This window comes from Myotis brandtii, unplaced genomic scaffold (assembly GCF_000412655.1).
Source record: "Myotis brandtii unplaced genomic scaffold, ASM41265v1 scaffold191, whole genome shotgun sequence".
NCBI classification, from domain to species: Eukaryota; Metazoa; Chordata; class Mammalia; order Chiroptera; family Vespertilionidae; genus Myotis; species Myotis brandtii.
The window spans coordinates 3,521,851-3,544,675 of record NW_005357115.1 but is presented as its reverse complement, the minus strand read 5'-3'; the positions used below and the strand labels follow the sequence as shown (position 1 = coordinate 3,544,675).

Below are 22,825 nucleotides of genomic sequence, written 5' to 3'. Positions count from 1 at the left end.
GCGACGTGCTCGAGGTGTGCGACGACTACGACCGCGAGCGCAACGAGTACTTCTTCGACCGGCACTCGGAGGCCTTCGGCTTCATCCTGCTCTACGTGCGCGGCCACGGCAAGCTGCGCTTCGCGCCGCGGATGTGCGAACTCTCCTTCTACAACGAGATGATCTACTGGGGCCTGGAGGGCGCGCACCTCGAGTACTGCTGCCAGCGCCGCCTGGACGACCGCATGTCCGACACCTACACCTTCTACTCCGCCGACGAGCCGGGCCGCGAGGAGCCGCGAGCCGGCGGCGCCGAGGCGGCCCCGTCCAGGCGCTGGCTGGAGCGCATGCGGCTGACCTTCGAGGAGCCCACGTCGTCGCTGGCCGCCCAGATCCTGGCCAGCGTGTCGGTCGTGTTCGTGATCGTGTCCATGGTGGTGCTGTGCGCCAGCACACTGCCCGATTGGCGCGCCGCCGCGGCCGACAACCGCAGCCTGGATGACCGGAGCAGGTACTCCGCCGTCCCTGGGAGGGAGCCCTCCGGGTAGGACGCACTGCTTCTTTGCCCGTTGCGTCCGTCCTGTCACGTCTGTCCGTCCCGGTCCTCGTCGGTCGCGTCTCTGTCCTGTATGCCTCTGGGCGGCCGAGCCAGTCTAGGTTTGGGGCCCAGCAAGGGACGGGTTGGTGCTCACTCCCCATCCCCATTTCCCCGGGCACGAGAGAGTGGCTCCCGTACATATAAGACGCCCCTCTCTTGGGTGACTCGCCAGGCATGGAGAGGGGCAGGTAGAGACAAGCCTCCCATCTTTGTAGTTTACTTTTGAGCAGTTCCCAACCGGTTAATTAGGTTTCTGCAAACTTTTATTGGTAGGATTCGACAATTTCAAATTGAACCGAGAGCAGTTTGAATTATGTATTTGCCGATTTGGGGTGGTATTTGAAAAGACGGTCTTGTTATTGTGAATGAGGTCTGCTCTACACTGTCCACACATTCTATGCACGCAGCATAAAATGTACTGTAATGAAATTGTTATGTTATAAAGGAGATTGACTTAACTATAGACTCAGTCTAAGTAATGGATGTCATGCTCTTCTCTCTCCTTCTTTCCTACAAAGTATGGAGTTCACAGAGCGCCTGCCCACCATTGGGTACCAAAGATTCACACTGTGACACGCAGAGGGACCTTCAGTGTGGAGAGGGGAAAAAACATCACCTTGGGAGAGGAGAAACATCTAAACTGCTCCAAATCCAGAACCAGTATTTGAGTAGTTAATTTTTTTTAACTTTACTAGGATGAAAGGAAAATATTGAAATCTTTCCTTAGATCATTCTTACCTGAGTAAAGTTGGACTTTTAGGGGAGACTGCCTGTTTGGGCACAAATACAGAATTGCTTGTTTTGTTTTACCTTTGATACTGTTTTAAGATTCCCCTCAACCCTTTTTTAAATTAGGTTGCACCAGTTAATCTTTTCCTGATAGGCATGTGCATGTTTCTAATGGTGTTATTTCTCTGCCTTGATATTGCAGTGGGTGTTTTCCACATAATATTATTCCTTTGGAGAGGAAAGATTTTTTTTTCTTATAAATCTGAGAAGTAAATAAAATTGTCTAGTACCATGGAGTGCATTACTGATATCTTGGCATGAAATCCAAGATACATGCTTTGGAAGGAAATTCATTAGGAAACTAATTTTGTTTAATGTATTAGGTTTTGAGTTTTCAATTTATCAATTAGAATTACTTATTTTGGTACCACAACAGTACAATTAAATTAATTTAGATACCTAAATACGTAAGTGCCTTTGATTCTTTTAGAGGGCCATAGGAAAATGATTGGCCTTGAAACAATTCACTAGTAATTGTAGAATTCTACAGTTAGTGAAGGTTTAAGCTACATTAGCAAAGGAAGCAGGAGAAATGAGTTATCACTATGAATGTTTAGGGGAGTTGGCTAAATCAGTATATAAGCAAAAACAGTCAAATAAGCTGAATAATAATTTTTGGGGGGTGGGGGTGTTTGGGGAGAAGGGAAGGGCAGTCTGGAGAGCTTAATGTAAAGCATTTGGAAAGAAATAGGAGACAAGGATAATAATAATGGGAGGGAGAGAAAGAAAGGGGGAGAGAGAAAGAGAGAGAGAGAGAGAGGCAGAGAGAGACCAAAAAGGGAAGAGACAGATGGAAAAGAAGAAGACTGCAAAAGAAGTGAAGAAAGAAGATAAGAGTACTGCTTAATTTGTGTATATGTATTTCATGTATGTATATAATTATTCAAGTCAGAACTGTTTCCTAGATACGCAGATATTTCAGGCAAAAGCATCTTTTTCTTGGCTTAATGGCCCAGTTTTAAGCTTCATTTTGATGGTAGGTATATGGAAATCAGTATCTGTAATGCCAAACAGGTAAACTGAAGGATGACTGGATGACTGAGGAGGTTGCACATTACAGAGGGAGCCTCCCACAGGCCTCCTCCAACCCCGAGGGCCCTAAACTGGCACTTTGAGTATAACCTCTCAACGCCTGCTTGCTTACGGTTGCTGAAATTAGTCTTTCTAAAACAACATTCTGATCATTGGTTATATTTGACATCTACCAAATAAAGTCAGAACTTCTGTCTTGGCCTTCAAGGCTAATGTCACAATATGTCTTCTTTTTTTTAACTTAGCCCATTGTAATTTGCAAGAATCTTTTGAGTGTCTGCTGTGTTCAAGGCACTGTTGGTGTTTCAAATATTGTAACTTTTTTTTTTTTAAAGAAAAGGTGTCAAGTTGGTGATGTAGGAATCAGAGAGTTGACCAACAGTTGAGTTGTTCAGAGAAGGCCTTCAAGGTGTGGGAGGATGGAAACAAGCCATCTTTGGAAGGTTGCAGAGGTTGTGCACTGCCCAACAGGGGAGAAGGTATTATTTATGTAAACTACAGTGTTCGCAACCTGTACAACCATGTGTGCCACCTGGGAACAAAATAAGGAGAATCTTCCAGGTGAAAGAAACAGCATGGACATAGGCTTGAAATTTGTATATTATGTTCAGTGGGTATGAATCCAGTGAAGGAGTGAGAGGTAGATGAGAGCAGATGCTAGAAGGGCTGTAATGAGAGGGTGAATAGTTTTGTTTTACAAGCAGTGGTTAGTCTTTGATGGGTTTGGGGTGACTGGGTTATGCGTGTAAAATAACATCATGAGTTTTGCACTGTTGATTGGAGATGGGGGAGATTGAAAACAGGAGGATGAGTTTGGAGATCTATCCAGAGGAGGGAATGAGAGCTTGGATTGCTTTGAGGTAGTGAGAATGGAGAAGAAATGACAACTCTGGGAGATATTAGGAAGAATCAAAATTAATCTAGGGCATTGGAAGGATACAGGCTCAGGGACTGATTAAATGGGCTTCCAGGAGCTAGGAGTACTTCCGCCACCTGCAGGCTCCATTTGGCCAGACTGGTCTGCTCCCTTGTTCCCAAACCAAACTGTGCGTTTCCTTGCCTATTGAAACTGGATCATACATCAAGCCCAGCTCAGATGCTATTTCTCTTTTGAAGCCTTTTCTGATTACCCTAGTAAATGTGATTTTCCTTCTGAATTTCTTGAGGGATTGCTTACTTGTGCTACTTATTTGGCATCTATAATATCCTTTCTAGCATGGTCATTATTTTTTCAAATAAACATGTCCTAGCTCCTAAACTAGATGAGTTGAAAATCCCTAGGAGGCAGCTAAATTCTCCTATACTATTTATTATGATAGCATCTTCTAGGAAAAAAAAAATGATTATCCCAGCACAATAAATACTACTGTTTATATTACATTTCAGAATATAACCTTCCAGGAATATATCTTCTCTTGCAGAGATTGAAGAGCTGTGTGGAATAGGGCTGTGGCCTTCGGATGGCCCACGTCTTAGTTGAGGACAGTGGGATCCTGTGCTAGAGTGAGAAAAGTCTATTAAACCAAAGAACAGTTTTTTATGATGTACTTACTGTGCAAAAGAAGTAACAATATGATTTCTTTTTATCGGCCTTTTGAAATTGTGGAATGGCACACAATCTGAAGTTTGGAAGAAATCTTGAGAGGTTTTTCAAATCAGTAATTTAAACAATTTGTGTATGGATATGGTCTTTTAAATTGATTTGTTTTAGATGATTAATAATCATATAAATGATAGTTTAAAGCCCATAAGCTACCAAAGCAAGCCTTTCTCCATTACCCACCCATTCAGTTCTTTCATGCAACCAAAGTTATTTTCTGTCATTTCAAAGACATTTTATATATTTACAAAGCGTAACATATATATTTTCAAAATAAACAAACAAACAAAAAACCCACAGCATGATAACACTGCCCTGAAACTTGCTTTATTAACTAACCAACATGTCATGGAAATTGTTCCATCTACATATATAAAAGCCTAAGCGACCGTTCGACCTTTCAACTGGTAGCTGTGACGTGCACTGACCACCAGGGAGCAGATGCTCAATGCACAGGCATGGAAACATGGAACAGACTGATGAATCTCAGAGGGAAGGGGGAAAGGGGAGGATGAGAAGAGATTAACCAAAGATCTTATATGTATACTAGAGGCCCGGGGCACAAATGATTTGTGCACCTGTGGGGGCTCTAGGCCTGGCCTGTGGGGATCGGGCTGAAACCGGCAGTCTGACATCCCCTGAGGGGTCCCGGATTATGAGAGGGCCTTTAGTATGAGTATAAAGAGCTGTCTGATTCTCTTATACAGCTGCATAATATTCCTTTGTATAGAATAATTTCTAGATATTTGTATTGTTTCTTGTGTGTAGGATATGCTGTAGTGAATATCCTTGTGCATGTGCATTATTTTGCTTTTATGAAAGTATATCCATAGGCTAACTTCCTGAAAGTTAAGTCATAGGGCATGTACACTTTTAATTTTCATAGATAATTCCAAATTGCTCTAAAAAATATTATATCAGTTTATACTCCCACCAGCAATATGTGAGAGAGTATATTTCTTCATAATCTACAAGGTGTCAATTGTGCTTTTATTCTTTGTCATGCTGAAAGGTGAAAAATGATATCTAGTAGCTATAATTTATTTTTGCCTTATTTTGAGTAAAAGTACATCTTTTTAAAAAATACTTTTATTGATTTCTTTTAGAGAGAGAGGAAGGGAGAGGGAAAGAGAAAGAGAAACATTGATGTGAGAGCAAAACATCGATCAGCTGCCTCCCACATGCTCCCCACTGGGGATCGAGCCCGAAACCCTGACATGTGCCCTGATCTGGAATTGAACCAGCCACCTCTCTATTTCCAAACAACTGAGCCACACTGGCCAGGGCAAATTGTGCATCTTAACATTTATTTAGGGGGCCCTTTATCTTACTTTTTGGTGAGCTATTTTACCTCTTGCTCATTTTTGTCAATGACTTTCATAGTTAGAAGATTTTAAAAAAAGAAATTAGCCCTTTGTTTATGATATGAATTGCAAATATTTTGTTCTCTAATTTAGGATCCCATTAAAAGCAAACCATATTTGCCTAGAACATAGTAGCTGTACTTGTAATATCTATTTACTGAGAAAAAAATACATAAATGATTTTTAAGAACTGTGAATTCTAATCACCTGTCAATCATTTCTGGACTGCTGGCACTGTACCAGACACTGTGGATACAGAGGTACATAGACAGGGTTTCTGCTCTCGTGGAGCTGAGAGGGGAGATAGACAACAAAGTCAACAAATAAATAAGAATTTCAGATAGAGCCCTGGCTGGTGTGGCTCAGTTGTTTGAGCATCATCCTGTGTACCAAAAGGTCACTGGTTTGATTCCTGGTCAGGGCACATTACCAGATTGCAGGCTTGTTCCAGGTGGGGAGGCAGCCTGATCAATGTTTCTCTTTCATGTTGATGTTTCTCTCTCTAAAACAATCCATAAAACATATTTTTAAAAAAGAATTTCAGATAGTAAAAGAAAATGAGTCTAGAATGCATAGGATGTGAGGAGGCAGCGTGGCCTGAGACCTGAATGATGAGAAAGACTGGCCTTGGAAAAGGCAGGGAGAGTGTTCGGGACACAGGGAGCAGCAAATGCACAGGCTCTGAGAAAGCAATGAGCTTGGCTTGTCAACAGAATAGAAAAGGAAGGCCCATGTGGGCCAGCATTTAGTCCTAAGGATGGGAGAGGGGTAGATGAGATTTGAAGGAGACAGGACCTATCAGGCAGGGCCTGTGTGCCCTGGGAAGGAGTTTGGCTTTTATTCCAAGCGTGACAGCTAAGACTTTGGAAGGTTTTAAAGCAGAAGGAAGATAGGATCTGATGTATTTTAAAAACACTAGTGACCCCTGGGTGGAGAATGCCCTGAGGGGGCAACAGTAGAGGTGGCAAGACCTGGCAGGTGGGATAATGTGGGGCTTGATATAGGGGAGTAGCACTGAAGATGGTGAGAAGTGATTGGATTTAGGTAAAAATGTGGATGTTGCTATTGATGACTCATTTGCCAGTGCTAGACAGTATACGAGGTATCATTTATGGGATGAAGGGGTGTTGGACCCACAGACATTAGGGTCCCTCTTGCTTAACTGCCTTGGCCCACATGTAGTGAGCTGGGAATCCAGTTCTTTTCTATGTAGGGTCTGTTTCCCATTTGGGGTATTGTGAGGAGAAGGCACTAGAGGAGGGATCTCCTGAGGGTGGATGGGAGAGGGATCATGTACCATTTTCCTTTTTGTACAACCAAAAGCATCTCATTGAGAAAACTGCCCGCCCCTTCTGTTAAAGATCTTAGGTGAAAACATTCACAACTTCCCTTCGTGTACAATTCTGATAACTAATCTTAGAATGATGATGCTCTTAATGTTATATCTGATTGATAAGGCAAACTGAAGATTTTTCAGGCAATTTGACTTCTAGTAACATTTGAGTAATCATTTCAACACTGCCAGAGAGATTAATGTTCTTTTGGTATTTGAACATATATACCAGTAGTCATCTTTTAAAGTTACTAAGCATTGCTGCCTGTTTCATAAAAAGATGCTGCTTGCTTGTCAGAACTCTGAGAAAGAGGGTGAGATGTAAAGTAGCTGTCCTTTTTACTTTTTGGTCCCTTTTGCCCCTGAACTTCTGTCCCCTCAGTCAGTCTCAGCAGCGGTGTTCTCTTTTGAGTTTTAAATCTCTGTAGCATGCAAGGTCTTGCTGTGGTTTTAATCTGTTTTTTTTAGAAATTATTTCCAACAGTTGCTTCGTGTTGGAACTTTGATCTTTAATTTGTATTGCTTTATGTTGTGGTGGTGAGAATTTGAGGAGATGTAAAGATGTTAAGATTTCTTGTAATGTTATTTTAAGCCCAAGTTTAAAAAATGAAATCATCACAATGAAACACCAGCTGATGGAAATTTAAAAACCAATCGTATTATTTATGTTGCCTTGTAGGCTAGTATTACATAAATCCAATAGGTTTTTAAGTACTTTAAAAATAAAAAGCAGTCTTTGAAACTGAAGATGGAAGTCTCAGTGATTTTACTTTGTAGATAAGGTGGATATTTTCAGAAGCCATTAATTAAAAGATCTCTGATAGTATTGAACATAACCCAGACCTCAGTTAAATTCTATTCTTTCACAGTGGACTGTTTCTTTTAATATGTTGATAGAGTTTTTCTATCTGCTGCCAATTTTAGAGTTCAGTGGAAGCTTTCTTTTGTCAATACCTTTTCTTTAATCAAGGTGCTTTTCCCCTCTCTTTTAGTAAGCAAGTCATCATCAACATTTTTTCTCTTGGGTTTTAAAAAAATGAAAACTTTGCTCATTGGGAAAAAAGTATGGTTCTAAGGGTTATGAAATGAAGAGTAAACATGCCCCTTTCTTCTTACTCCCATTACCTAGTTTCTGAGTATTCTTCCAGAAATTTTCTATGCACGTACAAACATACACACTCTTTCACACATATGCATATCTATACTAATAAAAGGGTAATATGCTAATTAGACCAGACATCTTCCAGACATCCATCCGGATGTCCTTCTGGACAAAGCCACAGTGGCAGCGGTCGAGGCAGAGGCGGTTAGGGGTGACCAGGCCAGCAGGGGAGGGCAGTGAGGGGTGACCAGGCCGGCAGGGGAGGTCAGTTAGGGGCGACCAGGCCAGCAGGCAGAGGCGGTTAGGGGCTATCAGGCCAGCAGGGGAGGGCAGTGAGGGGTGACCAGGCCGGCAGGGGAGGGCAGTTAGGGGCGACCAGGCCAGCAGGCAGAGGCGGTTAGGGGTGATCAGGCAGGCAGGCAGAGGCAGTTAGGGGTGATCAGGCAGGCAGGCAGAGGCAGTTAGGGGTGATCAGGCAGGCAGGCAGAGGCAGTTAGGGGTGATCAGGCAGGCAGGCAGAGGCAGTTAGGGGTGATCAGGCAGGCAGGCAGAGGCAGTTAGGGGTGATCAGGCAGGCAGGGGGGCAGTTAGCGGCATCAGGCAGGCAGGCAGAGTGGTTAGGGGTGGTCAGGCAGGCAGGCAGGTGAGCAGTTAGGAGCCAGCGGTCCCAGATTATGAGAGGCATATCCCCTGAGGGGCCCTGGATTGGAGAGTGTGCAGGCCGGGCTGAGGGCCCCCCGCCGGTGCACGAATTTCATGCACCAGGCCTCTCTCTATATATAAAAGGCTAATATGCTAAGTGTCCATCCAGGTAATGATGTCACGTAGCACTGCTCGGCTTCCTCTCCCTAGCGACTAGCCTCCTTGCAGTTTCTTCAGTCCAGGAACACAGCTTCCTTTATAGCCAGGTGGAAACATTTCACATTGTAACCAAATGTCTGTGAAGCGTTTTCATGTGCCTCATCTCATCTGATCCTCACAGAAGTCCTGGAGTAGGTAGATAGGAGACTCGGTAGAATCCTATTTTCTTTTCATTAGCTGGAAAACGGAGATTTAGAAACTTGACCCAAATGAAAAGAAGTAAGAAATGGTGGACCTTGAAAATGACTTCAGGTTTTCTCACTGCACAGAATATAGTCAAACACTGCTGCAGTTAAATATTTTACCCTTTGTTCTCCCTGCATGATCTACAATAATAATCTGCTTTGTGTTGATATTTACTGCTGTGTTGCTGACAATTACCTGAGAGAAAAGTTGGGGTGCCAAACTGGGCTGGAAAATGTTTAGCTACATCAGAAAGCAGGTCTAATTAAGCAAGTTTATTCTACATCTATAAAAGGCTAAGTTGACTTGTGCATGCGTGATACATATAAAGCTCTGGCTGGCACCAATTGCCCACATGTGTTTCTATCTGTCATTGTCGATCGTGAATTTGGTTGACACTCTATTATAAATAGAGAAAGGGTGAATAGCGATATTAAAATATTTCTTCTAATTAATTTCCTTTCAATGTGCATGAATTTGTGCACCGGGCCACTAGTATAATTATATTTACACATTATATAGATGTAAAAGAATTTGTAACTGGGATCATTCTATAATCTCATTTATCAGTTTAAAAATATGCTTTTATTGGTTTTTAGAGAGAGAGGAAGGGAGAGGGATAGAGCAATAGGAACATTGATGAGAGAGGAACATCATTGATTGGTTGCCTACTGCATGCCCCCTACCAGGGGTTGAGCTTTGACCTCTTGGTTCTTGAGTTGATGCTCAACCACTGAGCCACACCTGCTGGGAAGCAGTTTTCGTTTTCACTTAATATCTTGGAACTCTTTCCATATCAGTTTGCATAAATCTTCCTCATTCTTTGAAAATCTGTATAGTATGTATACTATACTATAGTATGGATAGGTCATAATTCATTTAACAAGTGTCTGTCCAGTCAATAATAGTAATGGCTTTAATAGGCAATATTTAATGAGTAGTACTTAACCTATGCTAGTCACCTGTTAAGTTTGTACATGTATTTAGTCATGTAAGTCTCATAGCAGGCTTGTAAAGTAGTACTGTTATTATCCCCATTTTATGACTGAGTTTAGATAGATGACGTAATATGTCCAAACTCACATATTAAGTGGTGACCTGGTATTTGATATACACGTCCCTGCTTTACTCTGCTGTAAAATGGTTAGTTTGACTCTAGTTTTTAAAAAATGCAAACATTGGTGCAGAACACAATCTTTTTCCTAGATCTTTGCAAATTGATGTGTGAGTATATGTTGTATAAATTCCAAAGGGGGAAAATGGCTGGGTTAAAAGGATGAATGAAATTTAGCACTACTCTTTATGAATAATAATAGCCATTATAAAAATGCAATTAATACTGAATAGAATACTAATATTACTAATATTTTAATGGCAAACACTTGGAAATAGCCTTTTAAAAATATAACAGCTTTTTTGGTATGTAATTCACATACCATCGAGCTCACCTTTTAAAGTGCACAAGTCAGTGGCTTTTAGTATATTCATGGAGTTGTATAGCCATCACCACCCATACTGTTTTAAACATAATGGTTTGGTGGTGTATTTGAAGGAGTATATAATGTTTACATGAATGGCTAAGAAAGGGATGTGGGCATTTTGGCTGGGCAGGTGAATCAGACAAAGCAACAGGCAAAACATTTGTGCTTGAATTAATTAATTTGTGAGCTGGTTGGTTTTGTTGGAGTGTTTGGAATAGTTATGCATATTTAATTATTTTCTTAGCTTGAGAGTTGCAAGAACTCCTCAACTTTAGCTTTTACTTGCAAAGGGAGGTACTAGTATGTAATTGAGGCAACCATCTAACTTTATCAGACAAAAAATATGTCAAAGGAAAAGGCTCTGATGGAAAGAACCTGGAAATTGAAGTTTGGAGATTTCCCTGGACAGTTAATTCACTGCCCTACTCTGGGCCTGTCCTGTCACCTGTTAAGTGGAGGTAGCATACAGAGGGTCAAATGAAAGAATGAAGACTGAACCCTCAACAGTAAGCTAAACTTCCTTAGGTCTTTATCTTTCCCTGTTTCACTGTTTATCTTTTTTTTTCAGATTGCATATGATTATGTCTTAGCTCCCTTTTAGTATAGAAGTTCTTGAGAACGGAAATTCTGTGCTTCACAACACATAGTTCAATACCTTGAACATGGATAGGCACTTATTTATTTAGATTTTAGAGAGGAAGGGAGAGGAAGAGAGAGATGGAAACATCAATATTTAGAGAGAATCAATGATGAGCTGCCTCCTGCACACCCCACACTGGGGATTGAGCCCACAACCCAGGCATGTGCCCTGACCCGGAATTGAACCATGACCTCCTGGTTCATAGGTCGACGCTTAACCACTGGCTCAGTATATATTTTTAAATGAGTTATACATGTGAAAGACCCATGCAAATACAGAAGCATCTTAATTTTTGATAGGAGACAACTCATAAATTGTCTTCAACCTAAGAAATCAATTGCAAATTGGTTTTATTGCCCCCAGTCATTTATTCATTAAGTTCAACAAACATTTATTAAGTGATTACCAAATATCTGAGACTTTTTTTTTAGTAAACTTTTATTGAAATATAAATTATAGGAGCATGCACACTTAAGTGTACAGCTGAATGAATTTTGGTAAACACATCCATGTAACCAGGACTCAAACACAGAACTAGATCACTACCAGCACCCAGAGGCCTCTTTCATGCCCCTTTCTGAGTCACTAACCCCTCAAGTGTATCCTGATCTCACACTATAGATGAATCTACTTGTTTTCAAACTTTACACATAGAATTATTTAGTATATCTTCTTTATTTTTAAATTAAATTTTATTGGGGTGACATTGGTCAACATGAACATATAGGTTTCATGTGTGGATTTATAAGTTACAAAATCTGTATATAGCACCATATGTCTACCACCCAAAGTCAAGGCTTCTCCTGTCACCTCATATTAGGACACCCTTCTCCCCCCATCCCCTGGCAACCACCTCACTGCTGTTTGTGTTCATATGTTTTAGTTTTATATCCCACCTATGAGTGAAATTGTATGGCTCTTAGCTTTTTCTGTCTGACTTATTTCACTTAGCACAATGTTCTCAAAGTCCATCCATGTTGTTGTAAATGACGCTATTTCATCCTTTCTCAGGGCTGAGTAGTATTCCATTGTGCATATATACCATGTCTTCTTTTTTAGGTGCTAGGGATATGGCAGTGAACAAAACAGAGCCCCTGCCCTCAAGAACCAGCTATTCTAATAAATAAATGTGTCATATGTGGAGGTAAATACCATGAAGAAATAAAGCAGAAAAAGGCATTTACAGAGTAAGTATGAGCCACGAAAAGGAAAGGCCTGTCTGATAAGGTGATACAAGGGCCAGAGGGATGCAGGAGGTGCCCGGGAAGATACCTGGGCAAGAGAGTTCCAGGCACAGAGTGTAACCCCCTGAGTTGGGTGTGCCGTTGATATAATAGCAAGGAAGCAAGTGGTAGGGAATTGGGGGCAAGGTAGGGGAAAGTAGATCTTGTACAGCCTTAGAGATGCACCAACTAAAAGGATTTATTTTTGATAGTCTTCTTTGTTAAAAGAGAAAATGGTAAGTACTTTGGATTTGCATATGAATGTGGGTTTTAAGCAGAAGACATAATTTGACTTAATTTTAAAAGATCACTGTGGCCTGGTGTGGAGGCAAGAGTGGAACCAGTGATGTCTTTAGGACACCCTTTCACCTTGACACTCCCAGGGCTACCTTGGGTCCTGGGTACAGGTAGCTAATGGCCATGTTGATCCTGGTTGTGGTGGCAGCTTCCCCCTACCCCCGCCTTCATTTTTTGGGTAAAGATACTATTGTAATCGGCCAAGTTTATCTCTGACATTCTTTTTTTTTTTGACATCGTTCTATGACACGGGTCTCTACTTGTCCTTCACACCCTGTTGCAGGACTGGTGGGTGGTCCAGAGACTATGGTCTGCATACAATTCAGATGCTCAGCCTGTTTTTGTACAGCCCCTGAGCTAAGAATGTAAAAAACATTTTTAAATGGTGAAAAAACACACACACACCCAAGAAACAAAAGAAGAATACTGTTTTATGACTTGTGAAAATTATCTGACATTCAAATTTTAGTGTCCATAAATAGAGTTTTATTGGAGCATAGCCACGCTAATTCATTTACATACTGTCTATGGCAGCTTTCCCGCTACTTCAGCAGAGTTGAGTAGTTGCAACAGAGACTGAATGGCCTGCAAAGCTTACAACATCTGGTCCTTTGCAGGATAAGAGTGTCACCCCCCCTGGTCTATAATGGTCTGTCACAAGGCCCTGGCCTTCCCAGCTGTGCTTCCTCAGGCACATTCTTTTCTAAGCCTGAGTTTCTTTATGTGTAAAATAAGGATAGTGATAGTACCTCTGTTTTGAGAATTGAGGATCCAGGATTTGATTACTAATTCTTGTCTTCTAACCAGCTTGATGCCCCAAACTCTGCCTTTGGGTCTCAGTGAGGCCCACCCTGACTCAGATTGTTCTATTTTCCCAAAGAACTTTCCCTAACCACATTATACTATTCAATCATGGCAGTTCTGGTGAGTGGAGGCTTTTATTAATATTTATGGCTGGTATGGGAAATCAAGTACTTATAAATTAGGGACGGTCTGTATTGATTTCAGATTACAGGGTTAGAGTTACCTGTTTACTCTGAATTGTTAAATGTGAGAGGTGGGTAGGAAGGGATGGATGATCAAAACTGGGATTCATCAGATAGGTCCTATTAAATTGGGGACTGTGTTTTTGTAACATGTTAAACGTTTATGATTTTATAGGAAATAAAATGGGAAGTTGATTTAAAAATAGGAAGTGAGTCATATTTACTAATATACGAATAACGCCTTGAGGTTATATAACCAAGACAGTCTTGGTTATATAGCAGCTTCCTGTACATTGGGAGGAAGAGCCAGCATCCTGAATAAGGATAAGATGAGATGATTCGGCTAAACCGAGACCACAGGTGTGGGAGCAGGGCAACCTTGGGTGTCAAGGGAGGGCTTCTGGTGTATAGCCTCATTTAGGTCTACGCTGCTTTCCCGAGTGCCAGGCACAGGAACACAATGGAAGTGGCAGAGGCACTAAACGTGTTAGGACTTGTATTCTCCACCACCACTTACAGTTAAAAAAAAAAGTTTTGCCTAAGAATGCCCCTGACAAAGCAATCAAAACTGTTAATTGTATTACACCCTGACTTCTAACTATATATTGTAAAATCTTCTGTGTGATGAAGTGGGAAGTTGCAGTAAGCACTCTGCTACAGACAGAAATACTGAGGCGGCCTCGAGGGAAAGCTCTGGTGCAGTTGGATGAGCTGCAAGCTAAACTAGCAGCTTTTTCATGAAACACCATTTTTATTTGAAAGAACGACAGACAAACTGTGGTTATTTAGACCTGAGTATATAGCAGACATTTTCTCATAAGTGAATTAGGTGAGTCTGTCACTTCAAGAAAAACAACGGACAGTATTTGTTGCCAATGATAAGATTTGAGATTTCAAGTAAAAAATAGACATTTAAAAAACTTGAATCTGCCATTGCATGCTTGCCAGCTTCCCAATACTTAACAACTTTTCTTCTGTGATTGGTGATGATATTAATCAGTGTGATTTGTAAAATATCACCAAATGAAAGGTGTTAACATTGGAAGGTCTGCATCCATCATTCAATAACCATCCCGAATGACTAATACTTGATGTTACAAAACAATGTGAGGGCAAAGGATCCACTCTGAGTGTCAGAGGGACCCATGGACTTTAATGTAACCAAATACCAAAAGTTTAGTGATATGATTTCAGTTTCCACATGGATACTAACCACTTTATGCATTTTGGTGTAGTATAAAACAGTATATCCACATTTATCAGAAAAGGCTATTAAAGTGTTCTTCCCTTTTTCAATTACCTTGTTTTTGTGAGGCTAAATTCTCTTCATATACTTTAAAATATCATAGCACAACATATTTAATGTGGAAACCTATAGGATAATTCAGCTCCCTATATTAAGCCAGATATTAATGAGAATTGCAGAAAGGTAAAAGACTATCTTTACTCACTTTTTTGGTGTGTGTGGAAAATATACTTATTTCTCATAAAAATATGGCATGTATATGTAATATATTTGTTGTTTTAAGTTGAATAAATAATTTTTTTTAAAATAGCTAGTATATATATATTTTAAATTTCAGAGAGGGAGAGGGAGAGGGAGAGAGAAACATCAATGATGAGAATCATTGATTGGCTGCCTCCTGCATGCCCCTCTCTGGGGATCAAGCCCGAAACCCAGGCATGAGCCCTTGACTGGAATTGAACTCGGGACCCTACAGTCCGCAGGCCGATGCTCTGTCCACTAAGCCTAACCAGCTAGGGCTAAATTGCTAGTTTTAATGTCTAACATGGTAAATATTGATAAAGATAACCTACCTAAAACAAAAGCTCTTTGGGGACCTCAGTAATGTTTAAGTGTAAAGGGATCATCTGAGAGCAAAAAATCTGAGAACCATGATTTCAAAGGCACCAGTTTCCAAGCCCTCAACTTCAATATGTTCACTTCCATAAAACCAGTCTGCCTGAGAACATGCCTGTGGTGAGGCAGTGTTCTTTCACAATTCCTTCTAACATTTTAAAAAGAGCATTCCTCTTACCATCCTGAGTCTTATTAAGTCAAAACCTATGGATACTACCAAAAGAGACCACTCAGAATATTAAAAAAATAATGCCTTTGTCATTCTCTGAAACAGAGTCATTTGACAGCAAAACAAAGAGAACTTTGGTAAGAAATACTGAGAGAATCAGTAAGATCCATGAGAAAGTTCCCAGAAGTACCTTATTTCACTCAGGCAGCAGCGTCATGACAATGCTCAATCATCTCTTCTTTCTTTTCAAAATTATAATCCAGTACTGCCTTCTTGTCTTTTTCTTTTTTTCTATCCATCATCTTTTCTTTTTTTTTCAGTTCTCTCTTCTTTCCCTACCCCTGTCGCCCACTCTTTCCCTCTCTGTGGTACAATTCAAAAGTGAGAAGGGTTGTCTTAGGAAAATGTACTATTTACACATCATTTGAATTGAAAAAAATAAATCAGTCTATTCCTTAAGAAAGTACATCAATTTGAATGATTGGTTTGACAGTGAGGATTGACTTTGCATAATTACATGGTGAGCATTTTCCATAAGCTGAATAAGCTAGATGTGCAGTTCGAAGGTTTTGATGAAAATATATTGAAAGCACATGATAAGATACACATATTTAATTTAAAATGTTGTGTTGACAAAGATGTACTGAAATATTTTAATATCCCAACCTTTTCTAATATTATCAGATTTAGAACTGGTGCCTCAAAGTAGAAGAGTAACTGGTATATTTAGCAGTCACTGGATAAGTCTTGGTCTAAGTGTTGTTTTTTTCATGCAGTACCTCCTAGGACAGTGATGGCGAACCTTTTGAGCTCGGCGTGTCAGCATTTTGAAAAACCCTAACTTAACTCTGGTGCCGTGTCACATATAGAAATTTTTTGATATTTGCAACCATAATAAAACAAAGACTTATATTTTTGATATTTATTTTATATGTTTAAATGCCATTTAACAAAGAAAAATCAACCAAAAAAATGAGTTCACGTGTCATAGGTTCACCATCACTGTCCTAGGAAGTGAGAAAGTGGATGATTCTAATTATGGGCAACAAATTTGATTGCAACTTAGGTGATTGTCAATTTGTGCTTTTACAAGTTTGAAGAACATAATTGATTTCACAGTAGATAAATCATTAAAAATATCCCCCCCAATTTTTAATTGTATAAATATCAAACCTATAGGAAAGTTGCAAGAAAAATGCAATGAACAGCCTTTCACTCAGATTCATTAATTGTGAAGATTTTGCCTCATTTGTTCTATCTATCTGTCATAATCTCTCTATATAAAAGACTAAGTGACTGACCGTCCATCTGTCCAGCCTCCGTCTGTCTGACTGTCCAACCAACTGACTGGCTGGTACATATGACGCATTGGCAATTTAAAAATAAACGTTGACTTGCGCATGCATGATACATATAAATCTCTCACTAGTGCCAATCGCACAAGTGTGTTTCAATCTGTCACTGCCGAACGTGAATTTGGTTGTTTTTGTTGACATTCTGAAGCTGAAAGAAAGCAGAGTTGTCGACAGAATATGTCTGAAGACCAACTATTGGCACAATGTACCTCTGAAGCCGAAAGAAGCCAGCGTCATTGACAGAATGTATCTGAAGACCAACTAAATATTAAATTATTTCTTCTAATTAATTTCTTTTCAATGTGCACGAATCTGTGCACTGGGCCACTAGTATAATCGTAATTATTATTCATTTGTTCTATTTGTCTATCTATAATTATCATTACACTGCTGAAAAATTTAGGAGTTGGTTACAAGCATCTTGACTCTTCATCTCTAAATACTTAAGCATTTCTAAAAGTCAGGACATTTTCCCATCTAACAATACAATGATCACACTCAGGGGTCACATGAGCCAAAAGTTTGGGGACCACTGTGTTCAAGTGGGCTAGAGGCAGCTGCTAGGATGGTTTGGGGGGACTGAATTGCTATAGTGTCATGAAGTGTCAGGAGATGCTCAGCGAGGGGGTGTCAGGCAGGGCAACAGCCACCCAAGAGACACAGTAACTTTACCTTTACATGAAGGGGAGAGGGTGCCAAGGAAGCACTTAAACCCTGAATAACAATACTGAAATGCCTGGGAGACAACATTAAGTTTGGATTTTATCCACCCATTTATTTATTTACTATTAATGTGCACTAATTTATGATCACCAAGAATATGGTTGTATGATATGATGTAAGATGTTTTGAAGGAAAACAAACATTTTCATTTGTGTCACTTTAAAGGAAACTGAAGCAGTGTGACTAGTCTGCATGTCATCTCGTGAGCACCTTTGCATATGTGCATATTTCCTTGTGTGCAGGAGATGGGAGCAGGTGAAATAAATATTACAGAGCTCCCCACTATATATCCAGCAACACATGAATTGCCTTCTTTAGACAAAGCACTCTGAGGTTATTAGTATGTCAGGTTACAGGTAAGGCAATGGAGAAGTCAGGTGACTGTGGGTCACAGAACATAAACAGCAGAGTTGGGAATCTGCCTGGGGCTGTTTCCGGAGCTTATGTGCTTGTCTGAAACTCCATTGCTTTCTGTGCAGCAGCAACTCTGCCTTTGGGCATGTAGATGATGTGTGGGGGACTTTGACTCGCATCCCAAGAACTAAATTAAGGATCACATTGGATTTAATTGATAGTTATTTTTACACATGTCATTGAAGAACAAGTAAATGAAAGAGAATTTTTCAGTCTCTATAAAGATAAAAATAAAGTTTTACTGGGTAACAGTACAATATGCAAAAGGCTTTTAAGATAATTTGTCCCTCTTTCTCAATTAATCTGTATAATTTATTTAAATTTTGGTGTTTTAAGACATTACAGCTAATACTCTGAGGAATTTTTTTCAACTATGAGACTATTAAAAATAAAGTACCCCCCCCCCCAAATAAAGCAAAACTTAAGCATTAAAAAAAGTAGAATTCCTTATGCCGCTCAAAATGTGTTTTCCTTGATTACAACTACCAAAAACCTAAGAAGCAGAACAAATCAATCTGTGAAATAAAAGAAACATATTTCTACAAAGGTAGGAGAGGAAATTTTGCATAAAACCATCACAAAGTCTTTCAGGCATGTAAAAAATATAGATTCTAGTACAATGAACACCTGTGTGCCTACTACACAACTTAAGAAATCCAATATAATAAAAGGTTAATATGTAAATTGACCAAATGGCAGAATGACACGTCGCTATGACGTGCACTGACCACCAAGGGGCAGACGCTCAACGCAGGAGCTGCCCCCTGGTGGTCAGTCTCCCACAGGAGGGGGAGCACTGCTCAGCCAAAAGCTGGGCTCACAGGTGGTGAGTGCAGTGGCAGTGGCGGGAGCCTCTCCCGCCTCGTGGCAGCACTAAGGATGTCCAATACACCATCAGTTGGACATCCCCCAAGGGCTCCTGGACTGTGAGAGGGTGCAGGCCGGACAGAGGGACTTCCCCAAGTGCATGAATCTCATGCACCGGGCCTCTAGTAAGAGATAAAAAAATACAGTTTAGTCCACTGGGTGCTTCTCTCCCGATGAAATCTCTTCCTTTTCCACAGAAATAACCACCTTCCTAATTTTGATGTTATTTCCACATATTTCACAATACTTTTATGTATGCTTGCATATACATGTATGTATCTACACATAAATTATAGGATTGTTTTGTTAGTTAAAACCAGTTTTGTAAAATGGTATCATCAATGGAATTTTAGCTCAACTTTATGTTTTTGAGATTTGTGCATGTTTGTATCTGTACCTATAGCCCTTTCATTTGAACTATAATGTAATAAGCATTGATTTATTTGTTCTTCTGTCAGTGGAAATTTTGCTATTATGTAGTGCTGCAATGATTAGTTTTGTTCATGTCTCAGTGCACATATAGGAAAATGTCTTTAATATATCTCCTATCACTGGAGGTGCTCTGTTGAAAAATATGAGCATCTCTCCTAAATGTTGCTAATAGCCAAGGCCATCTGCAGAGTAATTGTACTGATTTCTTTTCTCACCGGTAGTGAATAAGAGTACTGTTGCCCAATCCTTGCCATTTCTTTCTCTTTTTTTAAAGTCTTTTAAAAAAATATGTTTGTATTAATGGGAGATATCTGTAATACTATCAACAATAAAAAATATATTTAGCCCTGACCGGTTTGGCTCAGTGGATAGAGCGTCGCCCTGCGGGCTGAACGGTCCCGGGTTCGATTCCGGCCAAGGGCATGTACCTTGGTTGTGGGCACATCCCCAGTCGGGGGTATGCAAGAGGCAGCTGATCGATGTTTCTCTCTCATCGATGTTTCTAACTCTTTATCCCCTTCCCTTCCTCTCTGTGAAAAATCAATAAAATATATTTAAAAAAATATATTTAACAAAATAAAATAAATATGTTTGTACTGATTTTAGAGAGAGAGGAAAAGAAAGGGAGAGGGACATAGGGAGGAAGGGAGAGAGAGAGGAAGAGAGAGAGAGAGAGAGAGGAGAGAGGAGAGAGAGAGAGAAAAACATTGATCAGTTGGAGCCTGTACACACTCAGACCAGGGGTTGAACCTGTAACCCAGGCATGTGCCCTGAACGGGAATTGAACAGGCGACCTGTCGGTGCACGAATGATGCTCCACCAACTGAGCAACACCAGCCAGAGCTGGAAGATGGTCTATTGATATTCCTTCTAGTTTCTTAATTCTTCTACTAACGAATTGCCAATTAAATGAACAGGGATTAGAACCCATCTGATAGTTATAATGGGAACAGATTAATTCTCACACAGAGATTGATTTCCTTGTAGCATTATTTACATGAATTTGTGTCTGTTCGGGGCAGTGGTGAAGGTGCTGGGAGAGATTACTGCACCTGCAGGATGAAGGGGGCTCACCTGGAGTGGAGATTGCAGGTGGCCTGGGCAGGCAGATGCTGACGGGTCTGGGTTTCTGTTGCTCTCATCTCTGGGAAGTTTTTAGAAGTGACCATCAGAGCCACAGATTTGGGGGCTCATCACTCATATCTGTGTGTGTCCACCTAGAAGATGGTGGTCTTCTAAAAACAAATTTCTTAACATCTGGTGAAGAGAAGCTACCCTGATGGCTTTGACTTTAAGAGCCTCAGGTGAGTCACACACAGAACCACGCATGGTTTCCTCACAGTCAGCCCAGAGCCAAAGTCCTCGATTAGAGGGGAATGAACACGAACACTGAAGTATGGTGCTGCTGAAATTCTTTATGTAATTTCACTCTGAAAAGATGCTGCTAAGAAAAGAGAATGGTTCAGAGTGGCCATCTCTTGTAATAAGATTTTTCTAAGTGGTTTTCCTTTCTTCACTTGCCTTTTGATTTAGGGACAGCCTCAGGGGTTTTGTCTGGTTCCCTCCGACCCTCACATTTCTCCAGGAGGTTTGGGGTGGTGAGGAATGTCTGCTGAGTGCTGGGCGTCTGCTCGCATCCTTGTACCCATGGCTCTGTGCCTCTCACAGCCAGCGGCAGGCAGGGTCTTGTTGAAGGCTTCTGGCATCTGTGGGTCACCATTTCATTCCATTCCATTCCACCAGTTCGGACCTCCCACTTTTGTTGCCTGTGTCAGAGCCTCCTGACTGTGCACACCTTCCAGTCATCCCACAAACTCCTGCCTGATGGCTATTCCCCACAGTACACTTGGCCTCTTCACTGCTGGCTGGCCTGGCAATATGCCTGGCGCATAGTAACCTCTTAAGAAATGCTTATTGAATAAATGAATCCACCTGTCACCAAATTTAATGGGTTCCCTTTGCTTTTAAAGTGGTGACTTGACTTTCAAAACCCATCAGCTTTGCCATAAGGCTTCAGTGTTCACACCCAACCGTATTTCCTACAATCACTCCCTCTTCCCACTGCACCCTCACTTTGCAGCCAAGCGAGGCTGCATGTTCTCTGAGCACCATGATGCTTTTCTGCCAGTGTCGCTTTTCTGACCTGGCCCCTCTTCTCCTTTTCCCATGATCACTGCTTTGTGCTGTCTTTTATTTTTATGTTTGAATATTTTAGTAGTCCCCTAACCAGACCTGTTTACAGGTTCTCCCCCAGCAGAAACGTTCATGCTGCCAACCCAGCACCCCAGCTACGCCACTGACTTCGCCTGGAGCTTGTTTATAAAATAGGGGATAATAAATAGTGATGACCAACTTGTGGGCCCTGAAGAGTAATAATAATATATACTTAAAGCTTATTTTTTGCCCTGGCTAGTGTGACTCAGTTGGCTGGGTGTTGTCCCATTCACCTGGGGATTGCTGGTCAGGGCACATGCCCATGTTGCAGGCTTGATTACAGTAGGGTCTGTATAGGAGGCAGTTGATCAATGTTATGCTCTCACATCGATGTTTCTCTCTCCCTTTCCCTTCCTCTCTCTGTAAAAAGCAATTTTAAAAATCGAAAAAGTTATTTTAAAAACCACATAGTTAATACTTGAATACATTCCAATTGCGAAAAAAATCAACTATTCATAGATGCTTATTCTTAAAAAAAAAAAAAAGGATTCCTACCTTTACAGTTCTCTACCTACTAATCTCCTTCTTTCTCCTTGAACAACCACTGTTAACAATAACCTGGTTTCTCTTCAGGGTACATATGTGCCTATAAATATGACACAGTATATTTAAAGCATCAGCCTCAAAGCAGTTATTTCAATAAATGGTACCCATGATTATTGCCATCAAATCAACTTCAGGCTCCAATTTACCTTTCCATCTTTATTATCTTTATCACCTGCTACCTCCCTTAGGCTTTTTTTTTTTTAACTTTTAAAATGTAATTGCTTTCACTACCTCAGATTTACCCAGCACTTTCATGACTTTACTTGTGCTGGTCTTTTCAATTTTTTAATTGTTTTTTTCCTTTTTGGTTCTCTGATTGAGTGATATTTTCAACTCTGTCTTCTAATTCACTGAATCAATCCTCAGCTTCCCCTAATCTGCTGTGTATTCCTTCCAATGTGTTCTTTGTTTGTGTTATGTTATTCTTTATCTCAGACTGTTCTTTTTTCATAGTTACTATATCTTTTTTCATGCTGTTGAGCATCTTTACCCTCATTACTCTAAACTCTGTTTCAGGTAAATTTCTTATCTCTGCTTCATTTATCTCTTCTTCTTCTGGAGAATTCTCTAGTTCTTTCATTGGGGTTTTTTGTTTTTGTTTTTGTCTCCTCATTTTGGCTGTCTGAGTTTGACTATGTATTAGGTAGATCCTCTACTCCTCTCACTCTCTAGTGCAGGACAGTGTTAAAGGCTGTTTCTGACTAATTAGATCAGGTAAAGTCTCAAAGTCTCCAGAGACCATCTCTGCCTACAGACTGGTAGGATTTCAGCTTGAA

At 40.6% G+C, this 22,825-nt stretch overlaps 1 protein-coding gene across 1 annotated transcript in view; it reads left to right on the top strand.

Moving 5' to 3' along the window:
- Positions 1-2: 2 nt before the first annotated feature.
- The window catches only part of KCNG3 (potassium channel, voltage gated modifier subfamily G, member 3), a gene marked incomplete at its 5' end in the record, with an annotated part of 34,325 nt that continues 11,502 nt past the window's right edge, over positions 3-22,825 (top strand). Inside the window, one exon of the mRNA XM_005864838.2 lies at positions 3-490. Within this exon, the coding sequence (XP_005864900.1) occupies positions 3-490 (488 nt within the window). The remainder of the gene's footprint in view (positions 491-22,825) is intronic.